Raw genomic sequence first — 18,995 nt, 5'->3', positions numbered from 1 at the left:
GTCTGTGTGACAGCTCACCAGCGATCCTGACACGTTGATATCATTGTCAGGATCGCTGGTGAGTCGCTATGCGTGACTCCAGCTTAAGTCACTAAAATGATTAGATCTTTGATCTTCCCAGCTATTGGGGGGGTATGCTGCCCAGAAGAGAAGATTGCCTCTGGTCTTCATTATACAAGATTTCTCCCCTCTTCTTCAGACATCCCAGTGAAGTAGTGAGGCCGGAAATCATGCGCATTGATGTGCACAAGCGTCGGAGAATCATAGCAACTTCCGGGCCCAGTATCTCCAGCACACAGTGACTGAAGTCCGCACAGTGCAGAGAAGCGCTGGTAGGCAGTATGCACAGGAGAGGGACCTCTGGACATGCAAATGCCGTCAAAGGGACGTCTAAGGAAGAGGGGAGGCAAAATCTTGTATAATGAAGTCAGTAGGCAGTTTATGCCCCATAGCCAGGAAGGTAGAAGCCACCAAAGAGGATTGTTACTAAACAATGCCACAGCCATGAGATACACAGGTACAACTAATTTCAGCTGTATACAACCTCTTTGCCCATATTAACTCAAAAAGCTCTCAAAAGGGTGACAGATTCCCTATAACTATACAAGTTTAGTATTACCGCTAGCTTTCTGACCAGGAGAATGTTGCCGAGTCATTTTTACAATTAACACCATAAGAATGAAACCCGAAAAACTATGGTAGATTTGTGCTCCCCCACCCCACTATTGCTATTCACTTGAGGATGGCACTTTGTGCTTTTGTTTTTTCCTCCCTTTCTCCATAGATTGAAACTAGCCACATCTTTAACACCTTAATCATTGATATCAGCACAAAAATTGTGCGTCGGGAGCTTCACGTCATGGATGTCTGTGGCTGAGCAACTGCATGCAAGCCTTACATCACCAAGCACAATGCCAAGTGTCAGATGGGAGTGGTGTAAAGCAGCCACCACTGGAACAGCAGAAATGTGCTCCAGAGGGATGAATCCCAATTCTCTGAGTCTGGGTTTGATGAATGCCAGGAGAACTTTACAGCTCACGCAGTACAGTGATGGAATGATAATATTACGGGGATGTTTTTCAGGTAACAGCCTAGGCAATAAGTTACAGTATCTTAATAAGTCAGCGTACAAGACATTTTGGACAACTGTAGCTTAACAACTTTGTGGGAACAGTTTGGGGAAGGTCCTTTTCTGTGCCCCATGACTGTGCCCAGTACACAAAGCAAGGTCCATAAAAACATGGCTCGGGGAGTTTGGTGTGGAAGAACATGACCGGCCACATAGCTCGGACTTGAAAACGAGTCCAGCACCTTGGGATGAACTCGGACACACATTGTGAGTTCCTCCAACATCAGTGTCTGACCTCACAAATTTTCTTCTGGATGAATGGGCAAAAAGTCCTGCAGACACCTCCAAAATCTTGTAGAAATCCTTTCCAGAAGAGATTAATATCAATAGATTTAGAATGGGATGTCAAAAATGCCCCTATAAAGTGTCCCAATACTTTGTCCAAATAGTGAAGGTAATTTTTAGAAACTTCCTGCAATCTTCTCATTTCCATTACATAATTTTGCTATATTGAATCTTGGCGGGAATATAAGATTATGCTGCGATTTTCACCTTTAACCCTTACCTTCTTGTGGAGGGGCAGAAGTCTGTCTGGCCTTACCACCCTCCTTCTCTTACAGTGGAGGACGGGCCTCGTTCTTGCACATACACAGGTGTTGTCCCCCATGGAGGCCGCGGGCTTACTGGGTGTCTGCTCCTCCGGCTCAGAGCTAGAGCGTGACGGGAGCCTGTTGGGAGAGCGAACACAGACAGAATTATCCATGAGTATTGCAGTGTGCAATTACGTATCACAAAAGGTTCCAGCTCATACTCACATATTAACAACTCCATTAATGGGTTTTTGCAAGATTTTAGCCTCTGTCGCTCCAGGATCAGCCTACAGAATCCAAATGAGACAAGCATTAAGGTCGTGCACAGGCGAAGATGAGGAAATCTCCAGACAATCAAGCGGTTACATGGCATTGAATCATGCATTAATAACCAGCGGCTGCAGCATCACTAGTGGCCAGCAGAGGGCGCACGGGCCCCAGTGACTCTACATTGACCACTACACTGACAGAAGATGGGAAATATGCTGCAGTAATTACACCAGATGGGAGGGGTGTGAGAAAAGCAGATTATAGGATGCATGACTATCGCTAAAATAAAAGCTTCCCTCATTATACCTGGATGGAGCATATGCTCACTTGCAGGTAGGACACATTCAGTACTTGGGATGAGACAGCGGCTTGTAAAGTGACATGGGATTCATCAAGACGCAGACTCCAAGGTGAAGTACAGAAGTATACAGCCCTCCTACCCACAGGTATAATGTGCCTTATAAAAGGAGCCAATAATAATGTGACATTATCAATGGCTCTGGAAAAAAGGAATCCCCCCCCCAGCCCTGGTTTGTGCATAACCACAACTCCCAACAAGCTGCTTGTCAGGGCATGCTTAGACTTGTAGTGAAGCAGCTGCTCTTCTTTAGTTTTGAAGTTGCTCAGCGTAGCTGGGAACTCATTGTTACACGCCTAACACAATGATAACATTACAATGGGGAATAGCTATTCAGGCAATTCTCCAAAATTCAGGATGATGCAAGACGAAGGCATTAATGCTACGCCTGAAGCCCTTGGGTAACCAAATATCTATATTCTGTTTTACATGGCCATAATGTCACGTGCGGCAACCTTCTCTAATGGGCGGATAGTTCTTATGGGCTGCATGATGAGAAGGTGGCCAGAGACCCGAGCAAACATGCCTCTGCAGAGAGATCCCAAGCAAGTCTGGGTGCCGGCCTCCTCACCTTCTTTCCAGTGTCCGGAGAAGGGGGTGCGGAGGCGGCTATTCTGGCATCTGTGGGTGAAGCTTGTAGGGGGTCCCCTGTGCTACCTTCTGCCGGACTGGCATCTCCAAGGACAACCTGGCCCTGTGGATGGAAGGTGGACACTGTTACCGGCAGAGGCGGAAGGATCAGGACGAGTGAAGTCAGTCCCATGACACCCTGTGGTGCTGGCCCAGGTGACACTCCGCACTTACCTTCCCGGCTCGCAGCTGGCGGTAGAAGTCTGTGTGCTGCCGGATCCGGTACTCCAGGTCAGACACGTGCGCCTGCAGCCAGTTCCACCGACTCACCACGTCTGCTCGCTCCTGTGCCCAAACCCACTCGCAGCGCCTCTTCCTGGAGGAAAAGTAGTAATAAAGCTTTATTAACTGCACACCAAACAGAGGAGATATTTAACAAAAAAATGAAAGGAACAAGGGATTACAAGCCATTACTAATTCATAGAGCACCTGCTTATCCTGCAGCAGCATCACAGCGCCACAAAGCAACAAGGCAGCGGGCGCTCGCCAGACCAGAGCGCTGCTCTGCAGAATCCACTCCAACCATTATCTGCATGGAGACATTTCTAGCCTGGATTTAGGCTGCACCTCGCCCATAAAGCGCCTCTGTCCCCGCAGCGCCATACAATATCTGTATACAGATGCAGTCATGGGCAACCTGACAAGCTCCATAAAGCGCCACCTCATAAATACAACTTCATAGCCAAGTAGCCAAATGTATCAGGAGTCTGGGAAAGCTGAGTGATCAGGGGCAAAGGGTAAAAAAAACAAAAACGTACATTTTAGTCCAGAAAGGCTTTGTGCAGGGAGAGCAGACAACAAAAGCCACATGACTGTCCTCTGGAGATTAGATCTTTCCACCCTCATCTACACCACCCCCCATTCCAGCTTTACTGGACATTTGTACAGAGGACTGAGTGCTGGGTCGGCAGCAGTAATGCAGCTAGAGAACCAGTTCTGGCAATTGGAAGGGTTTCAGAGGTCCAACCCCATTAATCCAGTATTCACCTCCTACTAAAGCCCCAGACAACTTAATCCAGCAATACACATTAGAGGGCAATCAGCCGAAAATAGTCTCTCCAGTAATTGGCACACTGCTGGAATCAGGTTCTCTGCCCCTATATCATGCTGCTTTCACATTACAAAAAGCTGGAGACAGATCTCCTTTAATCTGAACATTAGACAGTGGTCAGCTGAACGAAGTTTCAGCTGATTGTTCAGCCTACAGCCATCTCACCAGATTCTCCCATACACAGGGGCGCTCATTTCACACATCAGTATTTTGACGTCAGTCACAATCAGTCGGCTCTACGGATCCGTCGCAGATTATGAAAAACTGATGCGACTGATCTGTTTTTTCATCCGTATGTCGATGGATCTGTTTTTAAAAACACCCACAGACCGATAGATCTATAGATATGGGATAGATATATCTATGGACCAAACCGCTGCACGACCAGCTCTACCCTCGCCTACTGTATTATCACCCATCCCTTGAAGATTGTGAGCCCTCGCGGGCAAGGTCCTCTCTCCTCCTGTACCAGTTATGACTTGTATTGTTTAAGATTATTGTACTTGTTTTTATGTATACCCCCCTCACATGTAAAGCGCCATGGAATAAATGGCGCTATAACAATAAATAATAATAAATAATAATCTTTTGATATATCTATGGATAGATATAAAATAATCAAAAAAGAGGCAGCACGCCATATGGAATTAGAAAAAAGTGCTTTTTAATAGCCCATGTGGCGACATTTCGGTCTCAAGTGCAGACCTTTCTCAGGCAACCTGCTTGAGAAAGGTCTGCACATAAAATGGCATGAGCTCCCGCGCAATTTTCTGCGCCAGAGGGAGAAAGCCAACAGCCAGGGGGCAATATCTGTAGCTTGGGAAGGGTAATACCCATGGCCCCTTCCCAGGTTATGAATATCAGCCCACAGCTGTCTGCATAGCCTTTACTGGCTATTAAAATAGGGGGACCCAAAAAGAATAACGTGGGGTCCCCCTACATTTTATCAGGGCTGTGGAGTCGGTATAAAATGGACCGACTCCAACTCCTAAAATATATAATTGGGTACAGTAGTTCAATGCAGAATATTTTTTTCATAGGAATTTGGGAAAGTTATGAAATGTCCTATAAATGGCTGTTCTATTCCTGATCTAAGGCTACATTCACACAAGAACAGGTTCTTGCTATTGTAACGGACAATGCTTCAAACATAAGTACAATTACACTGATGAATGAGAGTAATGAACAACAGCTAGAAGAACATTTAGGATTCAGTATGTTTGAGATGGAAGGCCACAGTGCTGTTCATGTAACTGAGGAACAAACAGATATTACTACAGAAGAACAGCAAAATTATACTTTAGAAATAGATGATCTTGTTGAAGCTGCTTCAAAACACATTCCTATTCATCACATGCGCTGTGTTGTGCACACGCTGCAGCTGGCAATAAGAGATACTCTGCAAGAGGGACATGCTGGAAATCGAATTGGAAAAGTGAGGAAATTGGCTATTGCCGCTAGAACCCCTAAAATTGATTCCATCTTGAAGAGAACAGTTTCTTATAGATATGGAGAACCCTCAGGTAACCCTAAATGAAGGTCAATGGACACAGGTGGCTGAATTGAAGGAATTGCTTAATCACCCATTTACCATGACTAAAAAATTACAAGCTGGGGATTTAACTCCTGGTATTTTCATAAGGGAGTGGAAGAACTTGCTATTTTGCTTGTCCCAAAGAGGAGGTTTAATCGCAGATGGGATTTCTGCTTCAATGAAATGGAGAGAGACACAGCTATTGGAAAATAACATTTTTCTGGCAGCTGTTTATGTGGACCCAAGTCATCGTATACTGCTTGATGATCAACAGCTTACTAAAGGAAAAGAAGCTCTGACTGAGGTAGCAGTTAGGATGAGTGGCCTACAGGAGGACTGCCAGGCACAAGAGGACTTGGGTCCTGACAGTGCTGCTACTGCTGCCATATCTTCATCCTCATCAGATGAGGCGTTTGACTTTGACAAGTATTTGTATGACACGGAGCAGGCAAAGCGTTGCCGCAAGGAAAAAGATTTCACTCAGTCTCAAAAAATGTTTCACTTGCTCTCAAAGGAATAGAAAAATTCAACCGTTCATCAAAACTGACTGTGCATGAGGCAATTAATTTATACCCTGACAGACATTGTTAGAGATGTTGCCCATGTGGTTACGGCTTTGCCTCCAGCCCAAGTTAGTGTAGAGAGGTTGTTCTCTAGCCTTAAAATTATTAGGTCAGATTTGAGGTCATCTATGAAGGATCTGATGGAGGCAATTCTATTTCTTAGGACAAATTCATAGACTGCACAAATGATATTTAGTATGTTGTTGTTGAAAACTGTTTTTTGCCGCTTACATAGTTTATTACATAGTGTTTATATATACCGTATTTTTCAGACTATAAGACACACCAAATTTTCAGAAAGAAAATTTTTCCCTATTTTCTTTCTGAAAATTTGGTGTGTCTTATAGTCTGAAAAATACGGTATATATAAACACTATGTAATAAACTATGTAAGCGGCAAAAAACAGTTTTTTTAATGCGTCAAATGAGGGTCCGTCTTACAGTCCGAATAATACAGCTTAACTGGGGGGTAGGGTGTGATATGGAACGCTGGTGGAGTGGGGTTACAGGAGGTGGTCTGGCTCATCCCTGGCTGGTGCAGCTGGTTCGGTGGTGTGGGGGCTCTGCCATTTTGTGAAAGCCCCCACACATCCATCCTAGGCTGATGGGCGGCGATTTGGCAGATGATCGGTGGTGCGGGGGCTCCGCCGGCATTGGTGGTGTATTTTATAGCCAGAAAGACTACGCAGACAGCTGCGGGCTAATATTCATAGCCTAGGAAGGGGCGATGGATATTGCCCCCTCCGGCTACAAATACCAGCCCGAAGCCGCCCCAGAAATGGCGCATCTTTAAAGGGAAGGTGCCGCAATTTTATATAATTTGCAAAAAAATAGTAAGTTACAAAACATGTTGTTTCAGCAAATGTTGTACTAACCAGGATTTATGGTTTGTTTGTAATAATGTTTTCATGTAGCCACTGGGCGCTGCCATCTTGATTTGCAGATCTGTGGAGGACTCATACAGTCTGCAAATATGGCCGTCCCTGCACATAGGAGACTGCGGTCGGCTTCCGACCGCACATTGCAGCCTCAGTAGCAGAGAACTGGGCACGCCCCTGTGGGCTGCACCATTCACTGCTGTAGGTGTGGCTGGGCGCCATTGTACTGTAGCCCAGTGCTATCTGCTGAGCTCCACTTACCCTCTATCACAGGACCACTTGTGGCATAACGGGTCCTGTGTTGTGAGGAGAGGCTGAAGAAAAGGAGAAGGTGGTCAGCAGAGGAGAGAAGCGCTCACTGGAGCCGGAGGATGGAGAGTGGTGAGTGCGGGTGACTTTCATCTATGCTCCTCTGTCCTGCTTACTCCAGACTCAGCACTGTGCTTCCTGCTCCAGCGTCCTCCTGCTCTGTCTCCGCCTCCTCACTCACAGCCCCAGTGATCTCCGGTAATCTGACACCTTTGCTTTTATGGCTGTCTGAGGAGGCCAGTGACTTATACAGCCCATAGTCTTGTGTATAATTGGGGGGGGGCTGGAAGTTTCACCAGTGTGGGCATATCTGTAATACTGTCTGCTGAGCCATGTATCTAATCCTCTCCTGTGTGATACTGCCTGCTGAGCCGTGTATCTAATCCTCTTCTGTGTGATACTGCCTGCTGAGCAGTGTATCTAATCCTCTCCTGTGTGATACTGCCTGCTGAGCCGTGCATCTAATCCTCTTCTGTGTGATACTGCCTGCTGAGCCGTGTATCTAATCCTCTCCTGTGTGATACTGACTGCTGAGCCGTGTATCTAATCCTCTCCTGTGTGATACTGTCTGCTGAGCTGTGTATCTAATCCTATCCTGTGTGATACTGTATTCTGAGCCGGGTATCTAATCCTCTCCTGTGTGATACTGCCTGCTGAGCCGTGCATCTAATCCTCTCCTGTGTGATACTGACTGCTGAGCCGTGTATCTAATCCTCTCCTGTGTGATACTGCCTGCTGAGCCGTGCATCTAATCCTATTCTGTGTGATACTGTCTGCTGAGCCATGTATCTAATCCTATCCTGTGTGATACTGACTGCTGACCATGTGTCTAATCCTCTCCTGTGTGATACTGACTGCTGAGCTGTGTATCTAATCCTATCCTGTGTGATACTGCCTGCTGAGCCGTGTATCTAATCCTCTCCTGTGTGATGCTGACTGCTGAGCCGTGTATCTAATCCTCTCCTGTGTGATGCTGCCTGCTGAGCCGTGTATCTAATCCTATCCCGTGTGATACTGCTCTCCTGAAATACTCTGTGCTGCTGTCACTCTGCTCCCAGAATCCTTGCTGCCTGCCATCCTCGGTGACCGAAGACCCCATTCCTCTCCTCAGATCCCGTCCTGGCGATGTGTGAAACCGAGGGGACAGGGGCCTAATGTATGGTGGAAGGAGCAGGGCGACAGCAGCACAGAGTATTTCAGGAGAGCAGTGTGCTGGTCTGTGGGGGGCGCCCTGTTCGGTGCCAGGGATTGTACAAAGAGCGCTGTGTTTTATTCACATGGATGGACCGTCTGCTTGTCTGCTCCACAGAAATCCAGGAAACATTTCTGCTGATTGATGGCCTGTTCTGATCCAGACTTTACATGCAAAGACAGTCAGTAACTTTGCAAGCCCCATCAAAATGGCTGCTCACTGTGTCTATAGATGTCAAGGGTTTTTGTGCCAGATTTCAGTAGCTGCTCCCCCTAGTGTTAACAAGTGGAAATGCCAAACTTTTTAAAATTATTTTTCATATTTTGCAAAATTAAAAACAAACGATAATATTTAAGAAAATGTAAACATTAATTCTTTACATTTTTTCAATTGCTGAAAAAAAATTTTTTGGATGGCACCTTCCCTTTAAGATGCACCAATTCTGGCACTTAGCCTCTCTCTTCTCACTGCAGTGTAGCGGTGGCATATGGGGTAATAAGAGGTTATTAATGTCACCTTGCTATTGTAAGGTGACATTAAGAGTATCCCACATAAAGTCAATTAAAACATAACCTTTAATGAACTATTAAAAGGACGGACATAACACACAAACATTACAAAAAAAGTGCTCATGTGAACCAGTGCTCAAAAAATGGTTTGGTCTCACCACTGGTATTAGATATAGCATTCCAGCATCAGGGTGTATTCTGCTGGAGAGACGGTCCACTCATGGGGAGCCGAGACACAAGAAAACCAGTGTTAGGCTGAGTTCACACGTAGCTTTTTTTTGCGTTTTCACAGCGGTTTTAAACGCGCGATTTTGCCGCGAAAAAAAAGCATCCCATGCATTCCTATGAGATTCCACAATGCTGTGCTAATGCTGCGTTTTTTTCCGCGGCGTGGTAAAAAAACGCAGCATGCTCATTAATTTAGCGGAATCGCGGCGATCCCGCACCCATAGGAATGCATTGTTCTGCTTACTTTCCACATGTGGCTGTGCACACCATGCGAAAAGTAAGCAGAACATTTGCGGATGGTACCCACGGTCCAGAGGAGAGGAGACCTCCGGGCTCCATATCCCTGTAAAAAATAGAATTAAAAAAAAAATATTGTAATTCTTATCTTCCGGCATCCCACGCAGCCTTCCCACCTCTCTCCACGCTTCTATTAATAAAGGGTTAAAAAAAAAAAAAACACACATAAAAGTATTTTAATGAAATAAAACACGACACTTTTCAAAATTTTTATTGTTCGCCTATCCAGTCGAAGCTATCGATCACCTGCAAAAAATTTTTTATATATATATATATATATATATATATATATATATATATATATATATATATATATATATATATATATATATATATATATATATATATATATATATATATATATAGTGCCTACAAGTAGTATTCAACCCCCTGCAGATTTAGCAGGTTTACACATTCGGAGTTAACTTGGCATTGTGACATTTGGACTGTAGATCAGCCTGGAAGTGTGAAATGCACTGCAGCAAAAAAGAATGTTATTTCTTTGTTTAATTTTATTTAAATTGTAAAAAGTTTATTCAGAGGGTCATTTATTATTCAACCCCTCAAACCACCAGAATTCTGTTTGGTTCCCCTAAAGTATTAAGAAGTATTTCAGGCACAAAGAACAATGAGCTTCACATGTTTGGATTAATTATCTCTTTTTCCAGCCTTTTCTGACTATTTAAGACCCTCCCCAAACTTGTGAACAGCACTCATACATGGTCAACATGGGAAAGACAAAGGAGCATTCCAAGGCCATCAGAGACAAGATCGTGGAGGGTCACAAGGCTGGCAAGGGATACAAAACCCTTTCCAAGGAGTTGGGCCTACCTGTCTCCACTGTTGGGAGCATCATCCGGAAGTGGAAGGCTTATGGAACTACTGTTAGCCTTCCACGGCCTGGACAGCCTTTGAAAGTTTCCTCCCGTGACGAGGCCAGGCTTGTCCGAAGAGTCAAGGCTAACCCAAGGACAACAAGGAAGGAGCTCCGGGAAGATCTCATGCCAGTGGGGACATTGGTTTCAGTCAATACCATAAGTAACGTACTCCACCGCAATGGTCTCCGTTCCAGACGAGCCCGTAAGGTACCTTTACTTTCAAAGCGTCATGTCAAGGCTCGTCTACAGTTTGCTCATGATCACTTGGAGGACTCTGAGACAGACTGGTTCAAGGTTCTCTGGTCTGATGAGACCAAGATCGAGATCTTTGGTGCCAACCACACACGTGACGTTTGGAGACTGGATGGCACTGCATACGACCCCAAGAATACCATCCCTACAGTCAAGCATGGTGGTGGCAGCATCATGCTGTGGGGCTGTTTCTCAGCCAAGGGGCCTGGCCATCTGGTCCGCATCCATGGGAAGATGGATAGCACGGCCTACCTGGAGATTTTGGCCAAGAACCTCCGCTCCTCCATCAAGGATCTTAAGATGGGTCGTCATTTCATCTTTCAACAAGACAACAACCCAAAGCATACAGCCAAGAAAACCAAGGCCTTGTTCAAGAGGCAAAAAATCAAGGTGTTGGAGTGGCCTAGTCAGTCTCCTGACCTTAACCCAATTGAAAACTTGTGGAAGGAGCTCAAGATTAAAGTCCACATGAGACACCCAAAGAACCTAGATAACTTGGAGAAGATCTGCATGGAGGAGTGGGCCAAGATAACTCCAGAGACCTGTGCCGGCCTGATCAGGTCTTATAAAAGACGATTATTAGCTGTAATTGCAAACAAGGGTTATTCCACAAAATATTAAACCTAGGGGTTGAATAATAATTGACCTACACTTGTATGTTTAAAATTTATTAAAATTTAACTGAGCAACATAACTTTTTGGTTTGTAAGATTTATGCATCTGTTAATAAATCCTGCTCTTGTGTGAAGTTTGAAGGCTCTAACTTATTTGCATCTTATCAAACTTGCTAAATCTGCAGAGGGTTGAATACTACTTGTAGGCACTATATATATATATATATATATATATATATATATATATATATATATATATATATATATATATATATATATATATATATACATACATACATACATATACACACACACACACACATATACACATACACAAACACTGTCAGACGTAATCCCATTAATAACGATTGTCCCACGCAGGGCTGTGGAGTCGGTAAGCCACAGTTGCGACTCCGACTCCTGGATTTTATCAGGCTCCGACTCCTTCATAAATGGCCAATTCATAACAACAAATTTACTGTTGTAAAATATTAAACATCGTGCTTATTCAGTTTCTCACCATCATATAAGTAATCAGACCACTTAGAGCAAAAACTACATTTATTAGAATACAATTAGAATATAGCAAATAACTTTTATAAACTTTTCTAAACTGTAAGTAAATATGCAATAAACACTTTTATGCAGTTAATAAGAAGAAATCTATAAATTTGTCCTCAGAAAAAGTATTGCCTCTGTCAGATCCTCCTTCATGGATGCCCTCAAATCTGATCTAATTATTTTGAGAGCAGAGAACAACCTCTCTACACTAACTTATGTTGGTGGCAAAGCAGTAACCACTCGGGCTACATCTCTGACAATGTCAGGATACAGAGGAATCGCTTGTTGCACTGTTATTTTTGATGAACGGTCAAATTTCTCAATTTCTTTTAGTGCACATGAAAAATTCTGCTGAAATGTACTGGCTGTGTTCCTTGATGGGGATGACTCTTCTATGTGGGAACGCTTTGCACGGTCCTTGTGATCCAAATATTTTTTGAAATTAAATTCTTCATCAGTTGATGATGAGGGTGAAGATGTGGCAGGACGACCAAATTCTTCTTGTTTCTCCTGACTGTTCTGCAACCCTTTCATCCTTACTGCAATTTCAAACAGAGCTTCTTTTCCTTTACTTAGCTGTTGATCATCTAGAAGAATCTGATGCATTGGGTCTACATAAACAGCTGCCAAAAGAATGTTATTTTGTAATAGTAGCTCCTTTCTCCGTTTCATTGATGTAGCAATGCCACTTGCAATTAACCCTCCTCTTTGGGACAGGCGAAACATCAGGTTCTTCCACTCCTTTAAGAAAATACCTGGAGTTAAGTCCTCTGCTTGTAATTTTTTAGTCACTGTAAATGGGTGCTCTAGCAATTTTTCCAGCTCAGTCACCTGATTCCACTGACTTTCATTTAGCGTCAGTTGAGGGTTAGCCATGTCTACAAGAAAGGTTTTCAGTTCAACCAAGCGCTGAATCATTAAGTAAGTACTGCCCCATCGTGTGGCTTGATCAATAATTGCCCCTTTTCCAGCACGTCTCTTCAAAATTGAGTCAACTTTAGGGGTTCTGGCAACAGTAGCCAATTTTCTCACCTTGCCAATCAGTGCAGCAGCATGTCCTTCTTGCAGACTGTCTCTTATAGCCAGCTGTAGCGTATGCACAACAGCGCATGTGATGAATGAAAGAACATATTGACACAGTTTCAACAAGATCATCTAAACTATCATGTTGCTGTTCATCTGAAGCAACTTCAGTTTGCTCCTCAGTTACAATACTGTGTTCCTCTATTTCAAACATTTCTGTGTCTGTGGACCCAGAATGTTCTACTAGCTGCTGGTCACCATCATTACTCTCATTCATTAGCTTAATAGTATTTATCATATTTGAAGCATTGTCAGTTACGACAGAAAGAACTTGCTCTTTTTTAAGTTCATAGTCTTGCAGAACCTTTTCCACCAAGACCTGGAGAAACTCACTGGTGTGATGAGCTTTGGTGTCTTTTACTGCCAATGTCTTAGTAACTATTTCATTTTTGTCACAAACAAATCGGACATTGATGGCAAAATAGTTCACTCTGTGACGTGTGCGGGCATCCATTTTAAGAAACAGAAAGCGTCCCTTGAGAGTTTTTTTAAGTTCTTCCTTTTGTTTAAAAGCTTCTTTGATTACTAATTTTCTAATACTCTCTCTCTCCAGAGAAACACCAAGCTTGCGGGCCATTTCCCCATTCAGACACATAAAAGCTGGTCGTGAAAATAATGAAATAGGCACACTATCCTTTACAACAAGCTCTATGATCTGTTTTTTAAATGTATCTACTGTCATTGTCACAGTAACTTTGTCACTGACAAAATATCTTGCAACTGATGGCTGCAAAGTTCTCTGCTCCTTTGTTTGGCTGGAAGAGCTGGGCACTGGTTCATTGGTTTGGATGCAGTCTTTCTCATCCACTGCTTTCAGTACTTCTGGATGAAAGCGCTGTAAATGTCTCTTTAGATTAGAAGCTCTGGTAGGAGCATTTTTATCTTTGCCTGAATATGCACTCATCTTGGCTTCACAGCATTTGTTTTCGTCTGGATCATTTGTCATACACTGACAGACATAATGTTTTCTATCTTGAGTGATGGTGAAATGTTCAAATACAGCTGATTTAATGTGATGCTTCTTTGACATTCTCAGGTTTTTAATTCTGCATTCACAATCCAAATGACAATTGTTTTTCCTAAAAACAATTGTACAAAATTATTGCCAGGTCGTACAACTGATATAGTGGTCAGTAATACTGTTATTCCTCATGTACTCACAGTTAACTGATGCAAAGTTTGTTGAAAGGATAATACTTCTTACAGTCTTCCTCTTCTGAGTAGCAGGCAGCTGTGAGATGCTTGGAAGACGCACACCTAGTATGATCTAGTCTAGAGGAGGAGCTTTACTACTAAGAATTTGCAACACATTTTCACTTTCAGTTTCATACATTGTAAGTAGGGGGGTTGGGGCAGCATGAGGTTAACCAAGTATAAGATTAGATAAGGGCAGTGGAGAACAGTGACACACAAGAAGTAAGAAATGTCTATCTCCAGCAGAACTGCTTATCACTGTTCTTCATAGTTTGATAGAACATATATATATTTGAGTAACATTTATAAAATTCATATGAAAGTTCAATTATGAAATATTAATACATTTTTCTTAAAGCTGGAGTCGGAGTCGGTACATTTCTACCGACTTCGACCAAAACTGACTCCGACTCCACGACGATCTCCCCTATAGAGGCGTCACATCAGATGTGGCCTCTCTATAGGCCTCTGATGACACGCTGACCGGAGATAACCCTCTCACTTTACAGCACTACAGCGTGAGAAAATTCTCCAGAGGCATACAGGTACGAGGAGTAGCAATACTTCTCCAGAGGCATACAGGTATGAGGAGTAGCAATACTTCTCCAGAGGCATACAGGTATGAGGAGTAGCAATACTTCTCCAGAGGCATACAGGTATGAGGAGTAGCAATACTTCTCCAGAGGCATACAGGTATGAGGAGTAGCAATACTTCTCCAGAGGCATACAGGTATGAGGAGTAGCAATACTTCTCCAGAGCCATACAGGTATGAGGAGTAGCAATACTTCTCCAGAGCCATACAGGTATGAGGAGTAGCAATACTTCCCCAGAGGCATACAGGTACGAGGAGTAGTAGCACTTCTCCATAGGAATACAGGTAGGAGGAGTAGTAGCACTTCTCCATAGGAATACAGGTAGGAGGAGTAGTAGCACTTCTCCATAGGAATACAGGTACGAGGAGTAGCACTTCTCCATAGGAATACAAGTACAAGGAGTAGTAGCACTTCTCCATAGGAATACAAGTACAAGGAGTAGTAGCACTTCTCCATAGGATTACAAGTACAAGGAGTAGTAGCACGTCTCCAGAGACGTACAGGTACGAGGAGTAGTAGCACGTCTCCATAGGAATACAGGTACGAGGAGTAGTAGCACGTCTCCAGAGGAATACAGGTACGAGGAGTAGTAGCACTTCTCCAGAGGAATACAGGTACGAGGAGTAGTAGCACTTCTCCAGAGGAATACAGGTACGAGGAGTAGTAGCACTTCTCCAGAGGAATACAGGTACGAGGAGTAGTAGCACTTCTCCAGAGGAATACAAGTAGACTGACTGCTGTGCCTTTACTTTCTGCTCAGCACAAGCCTTGAGGGTAGAGATAACCTGCAAATCTTAACCTACTGGTAGGTGGCGACTAACCAGACTGGGCAAGTTGAGAAATACAGCAGCGTAATGACCCTGGCACAGCGGTCACCCAGCCTGCCTTCTACCTGGCACATAGACTGATATATTTTCTTATTCTGTTCATGAAACAGGCAGAACAGGATGAACTGGTATAGGATCTACTCACTGAAATTGCAGTTTGGTTTACATATTGCCTTCCTGTATTGTCCTGGGTGGGACATAAAATTATTTGAGGGACTAAAGCACTTTGGGAAAGTGTCAAGGCACAATACTCACCTTTAGGGGTATTGTCAAACTTTTTTTCCCTCTCCAATAGTCTCGAAAATGCTGAAAAGAATGAACATATTAAATTCTCGCATCTGTTCAGTCTTCTGAGCAGCTTTTAACAGCTCCAGGTTTCCAAAAGTGCCAAGTGGACAAAAAGTGACCCATGCTGTCCATTCTTCTCGTGTTTGCCGCTTGGAAATTAATGGAATTTAATGTCTGGAAAACTACTGTACAAGTAAAAAAAAAAAAAAAACACAAAACAATCCACCACTAAAAAACAGGAATAGGAGGAGGACATCCTCAAGAGCTCAAAATAAAAAAAAAAAAAAAGATAAAAAAAAGCTTAACTGGAACTTCAGGCTTACTAAACTCAAGAGAAGAGGAGCAATTCCTGAAGAGTCTTTAGCTTTAAAAACAAATATTTTGGGATAACTTTTAAAAACGGATATTTTGGCTTGTAGGGTCACTGACAGAGGCCGCAGACAGTCAAGACACCAGCAGCTAGAACAGTGCAAGTAATGATGAACAGATGTAGCAGAGCCGATTCTGTCATTTAAGCAGGTGCTTCATGGAGAATTTGGAAACGAATCACATCACGTATCCAAGGATCGTGCTATATTGCAGTACAGTGAAAGTAGTGGTGTTAGGCAATGTAACGTATTATGGTTTACGTGCAGTCCCATGTAAAACCCCAGATATCAAACATCTTTGAAAACCAACAAGCTCAGCACTGCTACATCTGTGCACTCACCACACAACAGAAGCCGGTGGGAACAGATAATTCGGCTTGGTTTCCTGGGACAGGTTTGGTGCATTAATTTGAGCAACTTCTGACATGGATTCTAATAAGATCAGAAATAAAGCAAAACCCAAACTAGAAAGACATTGGAGCAGCTATTAATAGGCCTACTGATAAGAAGGCTGGCATGTTCAGGAAAAAAAGGCCTGCAGACATCAAGACACTGCAGAAAGCCTTTGGAAAAAAATAAATCAGCTGATAACAGGAAAAGATAAGGTGACATCCAATGTCATGGAGGATCAATTGTGGAATTTTAACTATTCATGGCAAGAGGTAAATACATATTACCATTCTGCTGCTATTCGTCTGAGTGACTGATATAGCTCATATCTTATCAACCTCTAGGTGGCGCACAGGAGACCACACGACCTGGCAAGAGGTCTGCAATAGATCGCAGTTATGCCTGCAGGCACGAAAACCGCACCGTAACCACCATCATGTAACAATGGTAAGCAACCAATGATCAAGGGCACACCCTCCCCAAAAGGAATCATGGAACGTCATAGACCCACAGCACAATATCACAACCTTCATCTCTATACAGGAGGAGAGCAACATTTTTGGTGCTGTTCAGGTGGTAGTATCCACTGAAGGACTAGACCAGTGCCCCCCAATCTATGGCTCCTGAGTCATGAAGTAACCTGAGGGCACAAAGACTGGTGAAGGCCTGAACTACACTGTGTGCAGAATTATTAGGCAAGTTGTATGTGAGAGAGGATTCTTTTTATTATTGACCAACTATGTTCTCAATCAACCCAAAAGACTCAAATATCAAAGCTTCATATTTTTGGAAGTTGGAGTGGGGTTTTTTTTTTTTTTTTTTTAGATTTGGCTATCTTAGGAGGATATCTGTTTGTGCAGGTAACTATTACTGTGCATAATTATTAGGCAACTTAATAAAAACCAAATATATACCCATCTCACTTGTTTATATTCACCAGGTAAACCAACATAACATTTAGAAATAAACATTTCTGACATTCAAAAAAAAAAAAAAAAAAAAAAAAAAAAAAATTAATCAGTGACTAATATAGCCACCTTTCTTTACGGTGACACTCAAAAGCCTCCCGGCCACTGTTCCGAGAGGTGTACTGTTTTCCCTCCCTGTATAGCTCACATTTTATGAGGGACTACAGGTTTTCTCAGGTGAACAAGGGGGCCATATCATTATTTTTTCTTCTTTAGACCTTTACTGGCCAGCCACGCTGTGGAGTATTTGGATGCATGTGATGCAGCATTGTCCTGCATGAAAATCATGTTTTTCTTGAACGATACCCACTTCTTCCTGTACCACTGCTTGAAGAAGGTGTCTTCCAGAAACTGGCAGTAGGTCTGGGAGTGGAGCTTCACTCCATCCTCAACCCGAAAAGGTCGCACAAGTTCATCTTTGATGATACCAGCCCATACCAGTACCCCACCTCCACCTTGCTGGCGTCTGTGTCAGAGTGGAGCTCTCTACCCTTTACTGATCCAGCCTCGGGTCCATCCATCTGGCCAATCAAGAGTCACTCTCATTTCATCAGTCCATAAAACCTTAGAAAAATCAGTCTTAACATATTTCTTGGCCCAGTCTTGACGTTTTTATCTTATGTTTCTTGTTGAACGGTGGTCGTTTTACAGTCTTCCTGACCTTGGCCATGTCCCCGAGTATGGCACACCTTGAGCTTTTTGATTCCCCAGTAACGTTGCAGCTCTGAGCTTCACGCTTGATTTTCCTCAATTCATGGGCAGTTATTTTGCGCCTTTTTTTATCAACACGCTTCTTGCGACCCTGTTGGCTATTTTCCATGAAAAGCTTGATTGTTCAGTGATCACGCTTCAAAAGTTTGGCAATTTCAATACTGCTGCATCCCTCTGCAAGACATCTCACAATTTTTGACTTTTCAGAGTCCGTCAAATCTTTCTTCGGACCCATTTTGCCAAAGGAAAGGAAGTTGCCTAATAATTAAGCACACCTTATATAGGGTGTTGATGTCATTAGACCACACCCCTCCTCATTACAGAGATGCAAATCACCTGATTTACATAATTGGCAGTTGGCTTTTCAAGCCTATACAGCTTGGAGTAGGACAACATGTATAAGGGTGTGCACACGCTGTGGATTTGGCCGCTGCAGATCCGGATCAGTTTTTGCTGCGGTGTACAGTAGCATTCTAACCTATGGAAAAAAAAACACAGCGTAGACATTGTTTACTGGGCTTGTGTGCTCCTTCCTGACATTGTGCAGACATGTCATTATCAGGCTCTAGGATAAACCAGCCATAGATAAGCCACATACAACATAGCTGTTAGCAAATGAGATGGCCATCTCTCCTGACCCCATCCTTTAGACCCCCTGTATGGGCTACACCTGGTTTGAGTCTTCTCCTTCCTTCACCATACTGATATTCACCATATGACCAGCCTTTCCTGCCACGCACTGCTAATATTGGCGTTCCCCTTTAAAATAAGCAGTGACATCTAACCAAG

General features: G+C 43.3%; 1 protein-coding gene across 5 annotated transcripts in view; it reads right to left on the bottom strand.

Moving 5' to 3' along the window:
* KANSL1 (KAT8 regulatory NSL complex subunit 1) overlaps nucleotides 1-18,995 on the bottom strand; it is a 127,952-nt gene that overhangs the window by 45,127 nt on the left and 63,830 nt on the right. For all 5 annotated transcript variants that reach the window (XM_073582378.1, XM_073582379.1, XM_073582375.1 and 2 more), the window contains 4 exons: nucleotides 3,092-3,233; nucleotides 2,859-2,981; nucleotides 1,885-1,946; nucleotides 1,635-1,797 (listed from right to left, as the gene is read on the bottom strand). In XM_073582378.1, coding sequence (XP_073438479.1) covers nucleotides 1,635-1,797; nucleotides 1,885-1,946; nucleotides 2,859-2,981; nucleotides 3,092-3,233 — 490 coding nt within the window. The remainder of the gene's footprint in view (nucleotides 1-1,634; nucleotides 1,798-1,884; nucleotides 1,947-2,858; nucleotides 2,982-3,091; nucleotides 3,234-18,995) is intronic.

This window comes from Dendrobates tinctorius, unplaced genomic scaffold (genome assembly GCF_039654945.1).
Source record: "Dendrobates tinctorius isolate UK_male_01 unplaced genomic scaffold, ASM3965494v1 ptg000071l, whole genome shotgun sequence".
Classification (NCBI taxonomy): domain Eukaryota; kingdom Metazoa; phylum Chordata; class Amphibia; order Anura; family Dendrobatidae; genus Dendrobates; species Dendrobates tinctorius.
The sequence above is the reverse complement of the archived record's forward strand: the minus strand, read 5'-3'. Positions and strand labels throughout refer to the sequence as shown.